Raw genomic sequence first — 19,472 nt, forward strand, 5'->3', positions numbered from 1 at the left:
CAACAGAAGAGATGGGCCTCCCCCTAGCTGGAATATGGGTGGAGCTGGCCATCTCTGACCCAGGGCAAGAGTTTTAGCTAAGACTTATATGTACATTCTAAAGGAGATCAATCCTGGGTGTTCATTGGAAGGACTGATGATAAAGCTGAAACTCCAATACTTTGGCCACCTCATGTGACGAGTTGACTCACTGGAAAAGACTCTGATGCTAGGAGGGATTGGGGGTGGGAGCAAATGGGGACGACAGAGAATGAGATGGCTGGATGGCATCACCGACTCGATGGACATGAGTTTGAGTGAACTCCAGGAGTTGGTGATGAACAGGGAGGCCTGGCGTGCTGTGATTCATGGGGTCGCAAAGAGTCGGACACAACTGACCTGAACTGAACTGAACTGATATGTAAGCTATGTGTCAGGTAATTTTCTAAGTGCTTTGAATGTATCAACTCATTTTAACCTAACGAAGGTGTGTATTTCCTATTGCTGCTATAAAAAATTACAGCACTGATTTTTTAAGAATTATTATTGGCTCTTTGTTGTGGCACACAGGCTTCTACATTGCAGAGCACGGGCTCTAGAGTGAGAGCCCTTGGTAGCTGTGACTTTTGGGCTTAGTTGCACTGCAGCATGTGGGATCTTAGTTCCTTGACCAGGGAGCAAACCCATGTCCCCTGCATTGAAAGTTGGATTCTCAACCACTGGACCCCCTGGGAAGTCCCTACAGTAGTGATTAAAAAAAAAATGTTCTCTTACCTTTCTGGAGGTCAGAAGTCTAAAAACAGTGTGTCAGCTGGGTTTCTCCCTTTTGGAGACTCAGGGAAGAATCCATTACTCTGCCTTTTTCAGCTCCGAGTGGCCACCTGTAATTCCTGAGTTCATGATCCTGTCATATCACTACAGTTGCTTGCTTCCATCATTCAGTTCAGTTCAGTCACTCAGTCATGTCTGACTCTTTGTGACCCCATGAACTGCAGCACGCCAGGCCTCCCTGTCCATCACCAACTCCCAGAGTTCACTCAAACTCATGTCCATCGAGTCGGTGATGCCATCCAGCCATCTCATTCTCTGTCGTCCCCGTCTCCTCCCACCCCCAATCCTTCCTAGCATCAGACTCTTTTCCAGTGAGTCAACTCATCGCTACATCTCCTATTATTATTTTGATTTCCTGCCTCCCTCTTATAAGGGCCCTGGTGATTACATTGGACCAACCTGGGCCACTCAGGATAACATCTCAAGATTCTTAACATAACCATTTCTGCAGAGTCCCCCTTTTTTTGCCATATAAGGTTACATTCACAGTTTCTAGGGGTTAGGACATAGATGTCTTTAGAAAGTGAGTGTTCGTCGCTCAGTTGTGTCCGACGCTATGTGACCCCATGGCCCACCAGGCTAACATCTTTGGGGGAACATTCTTCTTCCTAGCTTAGGTTGGAGCTATATCATGCCCATTTAACAGATGATGAAATTCAAGCACAGAGAAGTTAACTAGTATGCTCACACACATACAGCTCAAAAGTAGCAGATCCATGATTTAAACCTGGACAATCTGGCGCCAGAACCGGTGCTCAAAACGGGTACTTTTCTGTCCCAGCAGAGTTCTGGCTTTCTGATGATCGTTGAGCCACCTCACCAGCCCTAGATGTCTTGGCGAGAAAAATCAACATCCATCTTTCTAAGTCACTGTGACTGGGGGAATCTTTGTTAGAGTAGCTTCTTATACAGAAATCAATAGCTGCTCTACATAATTAAAAATAATGATTTTACGTTATTTTATTCTGAATGTTTGGAATCTTTCACAAGGAAAATGTACTTTTTATTCATTTCAAATGAGTTTCAGTCAGAGGGTATGGCTGCCAATCAGTCTCCACCACATCCTCACTTACACCCTTCAGGAACTCTACTGCCTCTTGGATGGAGCCCAAGCTCCTCAGCCTAGACTCAAGGCCAGCCCTTCATCCACCTTTCTGTTTCTCATTGCTTCCCTTTGCGGGAGCACCCTCAGGCCAAACTAGCATTTACTGGGGCCCCAGAGCAGACCTGTGGCCATGCCCACCCCTCCTGCTGTCCCCTCTGCCTGGAAGCCTGCACCCTTTTCCCCTCTCCCTTCTGCCCAGCATGTTTCACTCAAAGCCCATCTGAGAACTTCTAATCATCTCTCAAGACCTAGCCCCAGTTGCCCCTGGAGCTTTTTTGTTTATCTTGGTTTTCTCTGTCCTGTTAAAAGATTTTCCTCATATGAGTGGTGATCCAAGTCATAGCGAACTTGCTCTTCACCTCTAGTCTACACACACACACAGACTCACACACAGCCCTCCCAGGAAGACCAGGCCTCTCCTTCTTTTGCTTCCCCTCATATGTTCCTGTGTTGAAATAGCCAAACCAGTACATGTTTCCTATGATCATTGTTTATTACTAATATTATTATTTTAGGGTTTGGATATTTAACAGCCTCCAGCACCAATACGTGATGAGAAATAAAAACACTACTAGGGACTTCACTGGTGAAGACTTTCCCTTCTAATGCGGAGGTTCAATCCCTGGTCAGGGAGCTAAGATCCTGTATGACTCGTGGCAAAAAAAAAAAAAAGAACAAAACATAAAGCAGAAGCAATATTGTAACAAATTCAATGAAGACTTTAAAAATGGTCCACATCAAAAACAAAGAAACAACAACAAAACAAACGACAGGATAAGCATAAGGATATCTGGCAAAGTCTGGATCCTTCCCATGAAGATCACTCTGATTTTAAAAATATTATTTAAAAAATATCATAAGAACGAACGTGTGGTTGTCTGTCTTTCTGGTGCCCAGCACTTGCTGCTCTGCACACCTGCTCTGTTCACAGTGAATACACAACAATGTGCTAAAGGTTCCTGTTGGTCTCCTAGCCAGTGAACTGAGACACAGAGAGGCTGGATTATTTCCTATTGCGCTGTAACATATTACCACTAACTAAGTGACTTAAAACCACACAAAATTTTCTCTCATATGTTTCTGGAGTTTAGAAGTCCAAATGTGTCTTATGAGGCTAAAAATCAAGGAACTGGCAGGGCTGAGTTTCTTCTGGAGACTTCAGGAAAGACTCTGTTGCTTATCTTTTCCAGCTTCTAGAGGCTGCTATCATGCCTTGGTCCATGGCCCCTTCCAGGACTGGCATCGCTCTAACCTCTGTTTTTGTCATCACATCTCCTCTTTCTCACCCACCTGCCTCCTTATGAGGACCTGTCCTCATTATACTATATAGGGTCCACCTGGTTAACTTAGGCTACTCCATCTCAAGAACTTTACCTTAGTCCCATCTGCAAAGCCTCTTTGGCCTTGTAACTTATTTCCAGGTTCTGGGGATTAGGACACGGACGTGTTTGACGGCCATGACCCAGTCCATCAGAGAGGTGAAGTGACTAGTCCAAGATCACACAGTAGTATGCGACAGAGCCACGACTCTAACCCAGGCCTCTCTGGCCCTAGAGCCTGTACTCCTTACCTCCTTTCAGCACCAGAATTAACAAGCTGAGGGGTTTAGTTTGTGTTCCTTCGGATCCACATGCACTACCCATTGTTGGTCCGGGACCCGTCCCACCCCCAGGCCTGACTCCACAGGTCCCACCCTAATGGGCTTGATACCCACTCCACCCATGTTTCCACGAGGCCTCCGCAGCCTAAACAGGAGGACCCCTCAGCTCTGCAGCCTACCTCCCACCAGTGTCTGTTTGTTGAGTGGGTCTATGAGTGAGTGAGCAGACAGAAGACTGCTGTCTCCAGCCCCTTCTCTCTAGCTCCTGCCCCGGCTTGAAGATGCTCCCTACCTGGTGAAGCCACTGAGGATGCCTGACTTTCAGCCCTGGGCTCCTGGTTTTCCTGGTGGATGGTGGGTCCTTTCCAATCACTAAAACCCTAGAAAAATACTGGCCCTACCCAAGGAGAAGGGGCACAAAACCTGAGCTCCTGGCCTGGAGATGGAGGACCTGAGGTCCCAAGGTCCCTCCTGTGGGTATGATGCTTTGTCAGGAACTTCCAGTGGTCAGTACTTTTGGGCCCAAGGACCATAGCACCCTGGCCACCTCCATGGCCTATCTGGACTCAGCCCTCTGAAAGAATTCCCCTTTCCCGGGCCCACAGCCCACTCACTGCTGGCCTTCCCCTGGCCCCACCCCACACCCCTGCTTGTTTTCTGATCTCTGTTCTTCTGACAAGCACCTCTGCCCTCCCCGCCCAGAGTGTTCCCATCCCCATCCTGGGCCCGTGGCAGCATTAGCGAGTTGAAAATGCAATTACATTTTGATTATTCTAGTCCCAGCCAGACAGAGGTTACTGTAAGTCACGCTGGAATTGGGAGGGAGGGGGAGGTAGCACCTGGGGGCAGTGCCCAGGCTGACACTTGAAGATGGATGTGACCGGGCCCTGTGGCTCAGAGGCTCAGGATTAGATCAACAAGGCTGGAGCTGGCTGGTTCCAGGAAAGAGGTCGCGTGGCCAAGGCTGACTGACAGCTTGGGCAAAACAAAGGCTTCAGGCTGGCCCTCCCTGGGAGGAGGAGGCCTCAGGTTGCGCGCCCAGCCTGGAGATGGAGGATATGAGGTCCCTGGGGCCCTCCTCTGGACACAGATGCTTTGCTAGGAGACTCCCAGAGGACTTCCCAGAGGGCACTAGTGGTAAAAAACCTATCCCTGGGTCAGAAAGATTCCCTGGAGGAGGGTATGGCAACCTACTCCTGTATTCTTGCCTGGAGAATCCCATGGACAGAGTAGCCTGACAGTCTACAGTCCATAGGGCTGCAAAGAGTCAGACACAAGTGACTTAGCATGCATGCCCAGAGGACAGTGCTGTTGGACCAAACCACTGCAGCTCCTGGTGGGTCTCCTAGAGCATCACTGGCCCCCTTGGGGCCCCAGAATTTTCTCTGAGCAAGACACCCCAGGGCCTCTACTCCATGCCCACAGAGGCCAAAAACTGGTTTCTCTCTGCCCCCCTCAAGCCATGGCTTAGGGAACCAGACTCCAGGCGAGATGGACCTGGGGACCCAGAGCCTCCTCCTTGGCCAGGGTCTGGTAGGAAAGAAAGAAAAATCTGCTGCTTCAGGTTAGAAGGAATCACCCAGGATCCTTGTCCTGGGGAGCAGTCACTTCTGGGGTCCCCAGGAATGAAGAGGGATCCCTCTTAAGGGGAGAAGTGACAGGCTCTGTGAAACTGGATATTGTGGGCATAGGGGTGGATTCTCAGCCTGACTCTTCCCCATGCAGACACGTGAATCCCCAGTACAATGATTTGGGGGACCTGGAAAGCTCCTTGTTCACTCCAACCCAGTGTGTCTGAGAGGCCCTGAATCATGGCATTCTGAGCTGTGCGCTGGGTTCTAAGCTGGGGCTGTGCTGTGCTCAGTCGGTGCCCATCGCCCACACAGGCACAGAGGGGTCTGTCCCTTTCACATCACCGCCTGTACCTTGTTTGCTGCGGCTGTCATCTGAGCGTCCGTGCGCGATCTGCCTCCCATCCCCGCATGTGCCGCAGCCCACTCTCCAGCCCCTACCTAGCAAACAGTCACAGCTCTAGATGGGCGGGGGACGGGGGGATTCACTTGGGAGATTAGATGAGTCATCGCTGTGGGGGCAGATGTACCCAGTTTCATGCATGCGCGCTCACAGAGCCATGGACACAAAGGCACACCATGCTCACTTTCCCACACTCACAGGGGAACAAACTGGGAGGCCATGCTAGTCAAAGCTACAATCACACATCCAGACACACCAAGAGACAGACACCCCCAACACACACACACACACCCTTCATAGACACAGACACCAGTATGCATAGAGACAAATCAAGACACACATCATACAGACACATCCCACCCTGGGTGACTCGTCATCAACCCAGAGCCTGTCCCCTACCCACATGCATGCTCACACACACACACACACACAGAGCCACACATTGGTCCCCAGACCCTTACTTCTAAATAGAGACACTTAAACTCTCTCTCTCTTCCCCCTGCCCCACCACACACACACACACACACGCACGTCCCCTCATCCATTCCCTATGGCAGGCAGGCACCTCCGGCAGGCAGGGCAGAGCCTTGGAACCTCATGGATGCTCTGAACCATCACTTACTGTGCAGATGCCGCCCAGGGACGGAGTGCTACGTAAGGACCAGTCTCGGCCCTCCTTCCTGCCCTGGACAGGTGAAGCAGTTCCCTGACCTGCCCCCAGCTTCCCTCCCACACCCTCTATACCTAATGTGCATCTCTGCTGCTGCTGCTGCTGCTAAGTCACTTCAGTCGTGTCCGACTCTGTGCGACCCCATAGACGGAAGCCCACCAGGCTCCCCTGTCCTTGGGATTCTCCAGGCAAGAACACTGGAGTGGGCTGACATTTCCTTCTCCAATGTGTGAAAGTGAAAAGGGAAAGTGAAGTTGCTAGCTCCTTTGAAAAAATGCCTTTGGCTGCAACAGGGAAGATGGAAGTTCCAACTCAGGAATCCCCTCCCAGGAGGGAAGGGGTGTGAGTCTCTGAGGGTCAGAGAGGAGGGTGAATCTGACTGGTTAGGAAGGTCCTGTCCGGACACAGAGGACGGTCAAGGTGATGGCTCGATGCCTAGGAGGTCACCCTTCACCGACCTGTGACTCCCGGAAGGCCCAACCGCCATACTTTTGTCCCTGTGTTTTCTTCTGCTTTGAATCCACCACCCCTGCCCCCCACCCCCACCGCAGGGCTTCCTTCTCATTAAGTCTCTACGTCCCAGCTCTAGGAGACTGTCCTGATGTCCTGACTGAATCAATCTGTCCTTCTGTGTCCCAGCAGCTCCGTCACACTGTAGAGGATTTGCCTGGCTGTGAGCCCACCTGCCTCCAGCCAACCTGGGCACCGCTATCTGGCAGAGGAAGAGGATAGACCTGGAGAACTGGGCAGGTTTGAATCCCAGCTCGGCCGCTGCTGTGTGACCCTGGACAAGTCACTGAACCACCTGAGTCCAGGGTCCTTATCTGTGCAATGGGGGTGGTGAACAGCCGCCTCACCGGGTTGATGTGAAGATTAAATGGGATCATGCATGGCAGGAGCGGTGCAAATGGCAGCTGTAATATTCTAGCTCATTGCCTGACACACAGCTGAGAAAATGTTTGTTGAATTCATCAGCCCCTCTGCTCCCCTGCGTGCTGCCCCCATCTATGCTTCCTGACTTGGGAGGGGTGAAGCAGTCATGAACAGAAAGGACTGGAGGGCAGAGAGAATCAGAGGCTGGGGGACGGGCGAGCAGGGTCTCCAGGCATCTCTGGGAGCTCACTGCTCCGGCAACAGCTGGAGCCTGGCAGGAGACCGTGCAAGCGGCGCTCTCTCACCCTGGTCACCCACCGTGCCATCGTCCTCGTCAGCTAGGTGAGGCAGCGGGCAGAGGTGGAGCTGGGACCCACCTCCAGCACTGTGGCTCTCCCAAGCTGCACGAGGGCCCGCCGGCACACAGTAGGTGCCCTCTGAATGCAGCGTAGGCGGAGGCAGGAATGCTGAGTGCATGCGAACGTAATGAATGAACGGATGGACACATGAATGAAGGTGGGATGGATGCGTGAAGTCGCGAGCTGGGAGGGACGGGCCTCCCCCTCCGCCCTCTGAGACTCGGGGGTTGGGAGGCCTGCAGCCGAGACAGGCTGGGGGCCCCCTCCCGCCCCGGCCCCCCCTCCCCGCGGCGCGCAGCTCAGCGGAGCCCGCGCCCTGCACAGCCCGCGTCGGAGCCGGCGCTCGCGCCCAGCCGAACGAGCCCGGACAGCGCTGCCGAGCGAGGGGGCTGCCCCAGCGCGGTGCCCTCCCCCCAGCCCCGGGCCCCGGAGACCGGCCTTCCGGGAGGGGAGGCGAAGTCCCGTTGCACGATCGGCGGAGCAGCAGCCGAGGACGCCCAGGTCCCGGAGCCAACAGGTGCGGGGCTGGGGGAACCCCTGGGCCCGGGGTGGGCGCTTCCAGAGGACCCTCGGCGGGTGCCAAGGGTCTCGGGAGCTATGACCTGGGTGCTGGGAGGCTGGGTCCCCAGCAGGCTCTGCCCTCTTTCCGTCAGGTTCCTAAAGAACCCTTCGCGCCCTCGCTCCCCCGACCGCCGCCCCACAGCCCCCGAGATGCAGTGAGGTCCCGCTGGGGAAGCAGGTCCGTCGGCGCCCGGTGGGGATCTGGAGACCCCTCATGCTCTTCCGGGGGTCTCCAGGGATCCGCAGCCCTCCTACACACATCCGGGGTCGTCCCGGCTCAGCTTGGGGGTTAGGAGGGGTCTGAGCGAGGGAGGAGCAGCGGGGTGCGAGGCCGGTTTATGAATGAAGAGGGCGGCCGGCGCGCCGGTCCAGCGACCCCTGGCGGCCGCCGGGGCTCATCGCGGTCGAGGGATTCAAAGAGGGGACTATCTGGGGCCGGGGGTGCTGACCCGCTCAGCCCCTGGGTCTGGGGCTCTCCCCTCGCTTTCAGGGAGGTTGTCAGCTCCTCCCTGCACCTCCACCCACACCGTGTGTCTGTGTGTCCACCTGGGAGGGTCTGGCAGGTCTGGTGGGCGGGGCCTGGGTCTCTGAAAGCCTCCCTTGATCATTTTTTTTACAACCCCAAAATTCAGGCCCGTGAACTGACTCAGCAGAGAAGGTGTTTGCAACCAGGATGGCTTCTCCTTCCTAAACTGTGGTGTTTGGTGGACTCAGACAGACCACAGTGGCCTTGTGACCTTGAGCAAGGGGCTCAACCTCTCTGAGCTTCTGTCTTCTGCAAAGCGGAGCTCTTAATAGTGGTAACCCGCAATGGCGAGGAAGCCAGCCAGTTTCTGGGTAAAACCCTTGGCGTTCATTAGAGCTGATTTCTCCTCACTGGCCCTGTGAGGCAGGTTCAGTTATTACTCTACAAGATAGATGGGGAAACCAAGGCTGAGAGGTGAGTTGACCAACTGGTATGAAATGGGGATGCAAGGCTTTCTCCAACCATTTCAGGCTCAACCTAACCCACATGACTGTGAGAATTAAGAGAGAGCTTATCTGCACGTAACCCAGCACACTCCCTAATGTTCCCTTTCTTCCTTCCTTCCTTCAGAAGGTTTGGGGCTGGGACCCTAAACACCTGAGTGCAAGACTGGGTCCCCCCCACCAGGGAAGTGGGCTGAAGCCTAGCCCGGGTGCAACCCTCCCTGGGGAGAGCCTGGGATGCCCGCCAGCCTTAGTGGCTCCTGAGCTCATGGAGCCCTCAGCCACCCCAGGGCCCCAGACGGGGGTCCCCACTGAGGGCAGGGAACGGTCCCCGGAGCCTCCAGACTATGAAGACGAGTTTCTCCGCTATCTGTGGCGTGATTATCTGTACCCGAAGCAGTACGAGTGGATCCTCATCGCAGCCTACGTGGCTGTGTTCTTCGTAGCCCTGGTGGGCAACACGCTGGGTAGGTCTCTAGGTCTCTGGGGGTGCTGTGGGCTCCCCCTGGGGACTGGGAGGGGTCCTGGGCCTCACTTTTCTCCCCAGTCCCTACAGGGTAGTGGGGGGAAGGGTCTCGCTGATGGGGCCCAGCTAGACGGGGCATGGCTCTGCCTCCAGCCTCATCCCTCCCCCCACCCACCCTGCAGTGTGCCTGGCCGTGTGGCGGAACCACCACATGAGGACGGTCACCAACTACTTCATCGTCAACCTGTCCCTGGCCGACATGCTGGTGACGGCCATCTGCCTGCCGGCTAGCTTGTTAGTAGACATCACTGAATCCTGGCTCTTCGGCCATGCCCTCTGCAAGGTCATCCCCTATCTACAGGTGAGCTCCGCCTGGGTGACTCTCGTGATCCCTCTGACACACCAAGCACAACAACCATGGCCTTGCTAGGTCTCAGGGACTCTTAGTCTTGACTTTCAGATGGTGGCTCAGTACCTCGACAGGGTCATGCTCTACTGTCAGCAAGGGCAGGCTACCAGGCCTGACACTTAAGGGCACAGACACAGCCCCACGTACCGATACAGAGATCCCCTCCAGGTCACACCCGCAGACTTACACACAGTCATTTGGGGACACATGTACAGTCACCCCCAGGTACATGGGCACACCATGCAGGAGACAGGCACAAGCTTGCTGTGACAGAGTGCTGGGCCTGCTCCCTGATCCGGAGGTAGAGCAGATTTGAGGGCGCCTGCTGGAAAGAGTCTCCTCCCCTTCCCTCCCCTCCCACCCCCGGCCAGGGCCTTCCCTTTCCCAGTGGTGGGAATCAGGATACCCAGTGGGGTTGGCGGGATGGAAGGAGGATTGGCCAGAGGCCAGGGTTTCATCCCTTGCCCCACCTCCCTATACCCCAGAGGGCAGGGGGCCCTCCTGGAGCCAGTGCCCACCTGCATCTCTGGCCTTGGTTCATCTCTGCCTCCCAGAATGAGGACTCTTTTCCCTTACAGCCTGGGGAGAGGGATGAAATCCCAGGGCAGAGAGAATGCCTCTTGGTTTTCCCATTATATTGAGGTTTCCCACTCAACTGATTAACTCCAGCCACCCTGAAAATAAAGACAGGCAGGTGAGGAAACTCACCTAAGGCAAGTTATTTAACCTTTCTGTTCTTCAGTTTCCTCATCTATACCTTGGAGGTAAGAGTACTCACTTCATGGGTCATTGTGAGGATCCTGAGAACAGTGTCTGGCATGTAGTTATTTCCAAAAGTGTAAGTTATTACACCTGCTATGTGCCAGGTCTCAGGCTGGATGTTCTCCACCCATAATTTCATTTATTTTAAAAAGAATCCTGCCAGGAGGATGATATATTCTCATTCTGCAGATGAGGCTCAGAGAGGGCTAGTGATTTGACCAAATCTACCCTGGGCTTCCCTGGTGGCTCAGAGGTTAAAGCATCTGCCTCCAATGTGTGAGACGCAGGTTCGATCCCTGGGTTGGGAAGATCCCTGGAGAAGGAAATGGCAACCCACTCCAGTACTCTTGCCTGGAGAATCCCACGGACGGAGGAGCCTGGTAGGCTACAGTCTACGGGGTTGCAAAGAGTCGGACACGACTGAGTGACTTCACTTCACTTCACCCTGGCAGTAAGGCTTCCCTTGTGGTTCAGATGGCGAAGAATCTGCCTGCAATGAGGGAGACCTGGGTTCGATCCCTGGACTGGGAAGGTCCCCTGGAGGAGGGCATGGCATTCTCTGGAGTATTCTTGCCACGGAGAATCCCGTGGACAGAGGAGCCTGGCGGGCCACAGTCCATGGGATCACAAAGATTCGGACATGATTGAGTAACTAAGCACAGCACAGCACCCAGGCATAAGTGGTGGTCAGGATCAGCATTGCACCTGGATGCCTGGTATTTCTGGGCTGTGAGCTCCATCACTCGCCCCATGTCTCCGGGTGGCCCCCAAAAGGACTGACATCGTGTTCCCACTGGCAGGCCGTGTCTGTGTCCGTGGCAGTGCTGACCCTCAGCTTCATCGCCTTGGACCGCTGGTATGCCATCTGCCGCCCTCTGCTGTTCAAAAGCACTGCCCGGCGTGCCCGGGGCTCCATCCTGGGTATCTGGGCTGTGTCGCTGGCCATCATGGTGCCCCAGGCTGCGGTCATGGAATGCAGCAGTGTGCTGCCTGAGCTAGCCAACCGCACCCGGCTCTTCTCCGTCTGTGATGAACGCTGGGCTGGTAAGAGCGGGAGCCTTGGGAGGGCACCTGAGGTGGGCACCTCTGGGACACATACCCAGCGGTAGAAATCTCTCAGGGCACTTTTGCAGTGGGTACCCCCGGGGTGTGGATCTCTCGGGAGGACACTCCAGAGCAGGCATCTACCAGGATTACCTCCACGGTGGGTACCTCCTCTAGGGTAGACGTCTGTGCCAGGGTTCCTCCAGGATGGACACCCATGGGCTGGTAACTCCAGGGTCTCTCTGCCAGGGCTCCTGCATGGGGCCGAGCTGCTGGCTTTGGCTCTAGTTGGGGCAGGGTGGTATTGCTAAGTGGGGCAGGCTGGGGCCCAACCCTTCTATCTCTTGGCCCCTGCAGATGATCTCTATCCCAAGATCTACCACAGTTGCTTCTTCATCGTCACCTACCTGGCCCCGCTGGGCCTCATGGCCATGGCCTATTTCCAGATCTTCCGCAAGCTCTGGGGCCGCCAGGTGAGGCCCACTCTGGTGTCACTGTCTGGTCTGGGAGGGCACAAAGGGCCCTCATCTGAGGGAGTACACAGTCCTCTGCCTTCAGAACATGCCATTCTGGCTGCAACCAGAGAGGCAAGGCCTAGGGACAAACTCCAGGCCAGAAGTGCGAGTGTCGGCCCTGGAACCAATAATTGATACTATTCTAATATCAGTAGCTGCCTGCCGCTGTCCTAGCATCATACCAGGCACGCCCAGCCAGTCTTGTATCCTCTCCACCACCAAACATTATCCCCAACTCCATATATGAGCGAACTGAGACCCAGAGAGGCAAAGCAACTTCTCCCAAATCCTTCACAGTGAGTGGGAGATCAGGGACTAAAACCCAGGTCTGGCAGTTCCAATGCTTGGTTCAGGGCCTCAGCAACAATAATTGTACTTCTGTGCTGCTTCCCAGTTAAGCACTTGGCTTGCAGTGTCTTCACAACAATTAATATTTAACTGAAGAAGCAATACTACCCACAATACAAACGCTGAGTAAGGGCAACCAGTATGCCACAGCCAACGAGTAACAGCCATCCTGGTTCCAGAGCCTTCCTTCTCTCCTCTATTACAAACTGACCGACAGCAAGTTCCACGGGGTTGGGGGGTGGCGTTTGCCAAGGGAGGGGGTGCTCCGTGGCCCTTGGCACTTGTGGGGGTGAGTCCTGGATCAGTGCCTGGACAGGGAGAGGATGCCAGCCTGAACACGAGCAGGCCTGCGGTTCACCAACACGTGCCATCTGCTCCTCACGGTCCCCCAGTCAAGATGACAGGAGTCACTAGCCTCACCAACAGGGAAAAGTGCAGAGTAAGGGAAAGTCACTCAGCTGTGTTCGACTGTTTGTGACCCCGCGGACTGTACAGTCCATGGAATTCTCCAGGCCAGAATACTGGAGTGGGTAGCTTTTCACTTCTCCAGTTCTGATATAGATTCTCAAACGTTGTGCAAAGTGAAAGTCGCTCAACTGTGTCTGACCAACAGGAAAAACCAAGGCTCAGAAAAGAAAAGTGAGTCACATACCAAGGTCACATGGCTCATGAACGGCTGAGCTGGCCCTAGACCTCAAGTTTCCTAAACTCTGGCCCCATGCCCTTCTGTTGTAGGGTGATTCAGGTGTTTAGTGTGGGAGAGGCTGTGAAGGTATCTGTGCTGCTTCAGGAGTCCAGAATCATCATAGGCCTACAGGCACCGACCTAGGCTGGGACCTGTGCTCTGAGGCCCAGGCCATTCCATGCTGCCCACCTGGTCACCCCTTGCTCGGGCCTCCTAGAGTCAGGCACGCGCCAGGGGAAGGCACAACTCATCACCACTGAGGAAGATGAATGGGTAGCTGGGAGGATGTTCGGGACCCAGGCTGTGACCCAGGGACTTGTCGAGGGTCCCCTACCTTATCTATAACTAAAGGCCAATAACATGTTCCCAAGAGGTATATTGTGGGAGGGCTCACAATGAGCTAATGGAAAAACGGAAGTATACTCAAGTCCAGAATATTGGTCTTTATCATGGTTATTAGTTCCTTCCTACTGCAAGGGTTTGTGCCCTTGCTCACTTCTGCCCTGCCCCAGAGTCCAGCCCAGCAAAGCAGAACACCCCTCCCAAGGGGCTGTACCCACAGCTGCTGTCTGTGCGCTGGACAGATCCCTGGCACCACGTCAGCCCTGGTCAGGAACTGGAAGCGGCCCTCAGTCCAGCTGGAGGACCAGGGGCAAGGCCTGGGTGCAGAGCCCCAGCCTCGGGCCCGCGCCTTCCTGGCCGAGGTGAAGCAGATGCGAGCTCGGAGGAAGACAGCCAAGATGCTGATGGTGGTGCTGCTGGTCTTTGCCCTGTGCTACCTGCCCATCAGTATCCTCAACGTCCTCAAGCGGTGAGAGCACGTGGGGAGCGGCTGGGGGTGGGGAGAGGTGGTGGAACAGAAAAAGAACTGGCCCACTGCTCATTCGCTGTGTGACCTTGGGGCAGTTGTTTCTCTTCTTTGAGCCTCAATCTCCTCATCTGTAAAATGGGAAGAATAACCACCTGCCTCCTTAGGCTATCATGAAAATCCTCTCATCTGTTTACTCAGTCATCAGATTGTAGGGGCTGGGAACAGAGTGAACAAGTGCAGGGGACAGCGTCCTGCCTTTGTGGAGGTGACATCTGGCGGGAGAAAGAATGGACATATTAATACATTACAATATCAGCCAGCGATAACTGCTGGAAGAAAAAAATGGGGAAGGGATAGAAAGTGACAATGACTGAGATTGGTGGGGTTCTTTTAAAAATCTTTTTCTTTTAAGATGTAATGGTTTTTTAAAAAAGGCCTGAGAAAGTGACATTTGGCAGAGACTTGAAGGGAGGGGCCGCGCCCACGGGTGTCTGGAAGAGCAGAGGCTGTGGAGGGGTGGGGGTGGGGAGGGCAGCACACTGGGCTCTGGCCAGTGTGAGACAGTCTGAGTGTGGGTTTGTGCTCGGCCGCTTCCTGGCTGTGCGATCTTGGGCGCATCGCTTTGCTTCTCTGAATCTGTATTTGAAAATCGGATGATGTCTATGACTCATCATGCTGCTGTGAAGACAGATGATAAAGGGGAAGGGGAGCCCCAGGGGATCAGCCAGCCAGTGACTGGGCAGAGGTACCCTGGCTCCTGCCCCTGGGCCCACTTCGGTCATCTGCTCTGTGCTCAAGAACCCCAACCTGTGGTCAGGACCCCACACCCAGAGGCAAAGGCCGTCTGGTGAACAGAAGGGACCGTGGGACTGCTCTACTTTACAGCCATTCATGAGCTGTGTGACCTTGGTCAACTCACTTTCCTTTTCTGAGTCGTGGTTTTCCTGTATGCTAGATGAGGATGCTGACTCCTGCCCAACAAAACACACACACACACACACCCCGTTTCTGAGTGTCCTGCCCCCCCGCCCTGGTCCTAGGGTGTTCGGGATGTTCCGCCAAGCCAGCGACCGGGAAGCTGTCTATGCCTGCTTCACTTTCTCCCACTGGCTCGTGTATGCCAACAGTGCTGCCAACCCCATCATCTACAACTTCCTCAGCGGTGAGTGGACTGCAGACGCAGAGTAACAGGGGGTGACAGCACTCTCCGCATCTCCAATCCAGGCTGAATAAAGCCTGGGAGGATACACCTGCTCCCTCCTGGGGACTGTGGCCCTGCTCTGGGCACCCCCACTCAGGGGGAACACCTGGCCTCACCCAGGAGCCCTGGTTTGAGTGGGAGGAAGGCCACACTCCCAGTAGTGGCCGAAGAAGTTGTCCAGCCCCTGGATCGTTTTGCAGATGATGCAGACCAGTGGGTGGGTGGGAGGGCGGGTGCTGGGCCAGCTCATCGGGCCTGATGCATGCAGAGCAGGACCACGGACCAGACAGTCTGGTTGACACAGGCTGCAGATGGAGCCCCTGTCTGAAAAGGTGAGTGCATAAATCAAGGCATGGGAGGAAGGGAAGGCTGCCAGCAGCAGCAGCCCAGAGCCAGGAAGTGGCTTCCCCATGCCCAGCTAGACATATACCGGCAGAATGGCCAGGATCTGGAGGGGCTACCCCTGAATCCACCTGCCTCCAGCACCAGCCCTGTCACTCTCCAGGCATCTGTGGTCCCCTCTCCCTGCAGGTCTCCTCTCCCAGCTGTCCCACAGCCCCCACCCCCTTCCACTAGCTCCCGGCCTCAGGGCGGAAAGGCCCCACCCCTGGCCCCCGCCTGGGCTCAGCAGAGTGTGACTCACCAGACCTCTGACTTGGACCAGGCCTGAGAACCAGATGACTCTTCAAGCCTGGACACAAACGATTTTTGCGAAAACGTTGAAAAGTTAAAGAGGGGGCCAGGGTCAATATTTTAGCCTTCACCAAGACTAAAGACTTACTTAACAAAGGCTAGCCACTGGTTTCTGGCTCAGAGAACAGAAATGAGCATGTGATGGAGAGCATTCCCTCATTGGCTCTATATTTACTGAGTGCCTACTCTGTGTTGGGGGCTTCCCTGGTGGCTCAGATGGTAAAAAAAAAATCTGCTTGCGATGCAGGAGACCTGGGTTTGATCCCTGAGTTGGGACAGTCCCCTGGAGGAGGGCATGGCAACCCACTCCATTATTCTTGCCTGGAGAATCCCCATGGACAGAGCAGTCTGGCAGGCTACAATCTATGGGGTCGCAGAGTCGGACACAGCTGCGTGTCTAAGCACAGCACTGTGTGCTCAGCCCTCTGCTGGGCATCAGCGTGGCTTGCCGGTGATGGAACGTGGTTATTCAGTTACAGCACAGTCTATTGCCTGGGGTCCTCTGGCTGAACAGGTGGCCGTGGTGGTCCCTCCTTCCCCACTGTCCCCCCACTCTCCTCCACTTTAAGCGAAGGGCTTTAGAATGGTGACGGTCCACTGGACCTGTGTGTCTCATCAGTGGAGTGAGGAGGATGAAGGATTTGGGCCCCTCGGGGTGCAGGGGTGAGCTGGACAACGAGCTCAGACACCGGGCATAACACCTCGTTTGAGGGCCACTGCTGCGGTCATTTTCACCAACACAGGGCAGAGGTGGGCAAAGCCAAGCTGCAGATGGTGAGCCCTGAGCCCCTTTACCCACACGCCATCCGAGGCGGAGGTGACCTGAGGTCCCTGAGCCAGATGCCACGTTTTGAGCAAGGCTCAGAGCCAGGGAGCAGTCAAGGAATCAGATGAAAATTGCATTTCTCCTTGGGAATCTGCTCCAGGGCCTATCGTCTCTCCACCTGGCAGGGGTGAGGTCGCCTTGGGGCTGTCTCCTGCCCGGGGCTACCCTTCCTTCCCACCCCCCAACCCCCGTCACAGGCAGCTTGGCTGGAGCTATGTCAGTGTTCCTGGGCCGAAGGCCACCACTGTCTGCTTATGGCTGTCTTCTCTCAACCAAGGCAAATTCCGGGAACAGTTTAAGGCTGCCTTCTCCTGCTGCCTGCCCGGCCTCGGTCCCTCCGCCTCTCTGAAGGTCCCCAGCCCTCGCTCCTCTGCCAGCCACAAGTCCTTGTCCTTGCAGAGCCGGTGCTCCGTCTCCAAAGTCTCGGAGCACGTGCTGCTCACCGGCGTCACCACGGTGCTGCCCTGAGCGAGGGTCGTGCTGGTGGTTCTAGGGAGACATGCAACGTGTCCTCTGCCTGGGCTGCTCCTCTGGCTCCTGGGGGCCTGCCCCCATGCCTCGTGGAAAGACTGCTGGTTGCAGTGTGAGGCCGCCCAGGGCTCCACTCCTGGTTTTCTGCCTGTTTGCCTCCAGGCAGTGTCACTTCCCTTCTCTCAACTGTGTCCCCTACGAGGGACGGATGCGAGGATTAAGCACACTCAGGATAAGTGGAAAGCTCTCTGTAAACTGCAAAGCGTTACAGACAAGATTATCGTCTCGCTCCTCTCACTTGGCCATACCCCATGGTACCATCCATCACCATCATCCTTCCAGAGCTTGGCCCACCTCCCAAAGACCTTCTCCTACCCAATTACAGGCCTTCCCTGGAGCCTGCTTTAAGGGTCCCAGCAGGCATTTCCATCTGGTCCAGGGGCTCCCTAAAGCCCAGACTGCACTTGGCAGCTGCTCCTTGAGGCCCGTGTGAACTGATCTGAGCCCAGCCCCTCTCTGGTGGGAAATAGCCCCCCGCCCCTGCCAGGTGCCAAGTGCACACACCACAGACTGGCCCCCGCTGACTGTGTGGTGTCACAGAACCCTCTCCATGGGCCGCTTGGCAGGGAGGCTAGCAGCTAGCAGCCTGAAGCAACTGTCATTAAAAGCCTGGCACTGACTGTTCTCTTTCCTTGTCATTGCACAAAATCTGGGGTTCTTAGGTTGGGAGGGAGAAGGTAGGGAGTGAGAAGCTGAGGCGGGGCATGGACAGTCAAGGCAGCGCTGGAAGGCAGCTCTCTGCTGACCCCTCCCGCGTCTTGCCCCTGACACACTGGATCCCAGATGGCTCCTGGCCAGGCCTCAGAACTCAAAGGCTGCTGCCCCTTCTCGTGGCGCCGATGCTGGTGCCAGGACCTCAGTCATGACCACATCTGTCAGCTACTGGGCCCAGGAGCCTGTGGAAGGTGAGGGGGTGGCAGGTGGGCAGACAGCAGGGTTAACTGGTTTACTGTTATCTTCACTTTCTTGGAGATCATGGCTTGCGTTTCTTTTCTGTGAACTTACCGAATAATAAGGGAAAGCCAGGGACGGCTCGACAGGCTCCATCTGCTACCAGATGATTAGAGGGCAGCTGGAGGCCCTGATCCTCACGGCCGGAGCAGGAGGTGGGACGTCTTCTGAAGGGCTCTCTGCTGGGAGGAGCAGCAGACAGCTGGCAGAGGCTGGCTCGGCCCTGTGCACTGCCGGCTCTGCTTAACCTGATTAATGACCTCGCCTGTCAGAAAATGGGGCAAAATGCAGCTCCTGCCAGGGACCCAGCCCAGGAACGCGTCAGCACCCCTCCTCGTGGGCAGAGCAGGTGGAAGGAGTGGTCTGCGCCTGTCATCCCACTCTCCAGAGAACTCGCAGCCCAGCTCCTATGAGTCGTTGCCAGGCAGGATGGGGTGTCCCACCCATTCTCCACTCCCCTCCCTCTGGCCTTGGGATCCAAAGTTGTTTGTCAAGTCTGTAGCCAGGCTTGGAAGGGTGGTGTGGTAGAATGAGGTGGGACGGCTGACCCCCAAGCCTAGAACCAACCATGACTGTAAGGACGCAGCCAGGTCCTGGGCGCCTCAGTCCCAGCGAAGTGTGAGGGTGACAGCATATGACTGGCATGTTCTACACGTGGGTTTCAGTAGACACGTGGCTCAGTGGAGCGAAGAAACAACAGAAGCTTCTCCTAACGTCTGCATTTCTACCCGACTCTCTGCTGGTTGAGCCCAGCAGCGTGCTGGGCCTCGGGCTTCCGCTTTGGGGGACTCGGATAATTCAGAGGTCACCCAGGATGAAGCTCAGTGAAGAGCTTCTGAGGAGCCCAGGACTATGTGACCTAGGGAAGGGAGGCCCTGGAGGGAAATGCAGTGACAGGTTTCAGCTACCTAGGGGGCTGGCACGCTGAGAGGGTGAAACAGGTTCTGGGTGGCCCGAGAGAGAAAACCATAGCCAATGGGTGATGTTTCCAATGTGGTGGGATTTGGGATCCACATCAGGAAGACGTCCCTATTAGTCAAGGAGGAAATGGGCTGCCTGGAAAGGCACTGAATTGTCACTGGAGGTTGGCAAGCAGAGGCCAGACTGACAGTGGAGTAAATGGAGGGGGTTCTAGCTCTAGGTGGGGACTGGCCTCTGGGAACTGGCCTCTGGGAACTGGACTCCATCTAACTTGAGGATTCTAGCACAACAGCAGCCAGAAGAGAATGAGGCTGAACTGGCTCAGCCTGACACACCTGCCGGCCTCACTGAGCCGCTTCCCCAACCAAATATGGAGGAGAGCCTGGCT

At 55.3% G+C, this 19,472-nt stretch overlaps 1 protein-coding gene across 1 annotated transcript; it reads left to right on the forward strand.

Moving 5' to 3' along the window:
• Positions 1-8,610: 8,610 nt before the first annotated feature.
• HCRTR1 (hypocretin receptor 1) lies at positions 8,611-17,820 on the forward strand. The gene is made up of 7 exons (XM_055397917.2): positions 8,611-9,388; positions 9,570-9,748; positions 11,359-11,602; positions 11,960-12,075; positions 13,735-13,961; positions 15,002-15,123; positions 16,959-17,820. Exons 1-7 carry the CDS (start codon positions 9,190-9,192, stop codon positions 17,147-17,149), a joined length of 1,278 nt encoding a protein of 425 aa, XP_055253892.1. The 5' UTR covers positions 8,611-9,189; the 3' UTR covers positions 17,150-17,820.
• The last annotated feature ends 1,652 nt before the right edge of the window (positions 17,821-19,472 follow it).

Source organism: Moschus berezovskii, chromosome 2 (genome assembly GCF_049115385.1).
Source record: "Moschus berezovskii isolate FMDL1 chromosome 2, NW_MosBer_1.0, whole genome shotgun sequence".
NCBI classification, from domain to species: Eukaryota; Metazoa; Chordata; class Mammalia; order Artiodactyla; family Moschidae; genus Moschus; species Moschus berezovskii.

Coding starts and splice junctions, on each gene's coding strand:
- HCRTR1 (XM_055397917.2), top strand. CDS start 9,190: ATGGAGCCCTCAGCCACCCCAGGGCCCCAGACGGGGGTCCCCACTGAG. Junction 9,389..9,569: donor CCTGGTGGGCAACACGCTGG/GTAGGTCTCTAG, acceptor CCCACCCTGCAG/TGTGCCTGGCCGTGTGGCGG. Junction 15,124..16,958: donor CATCTACAACTTCCTCAGCG/GTGAGTGGACTG, acceptor CTCTCAACCAAG/GCAAATTCCGGGAACAGTTT.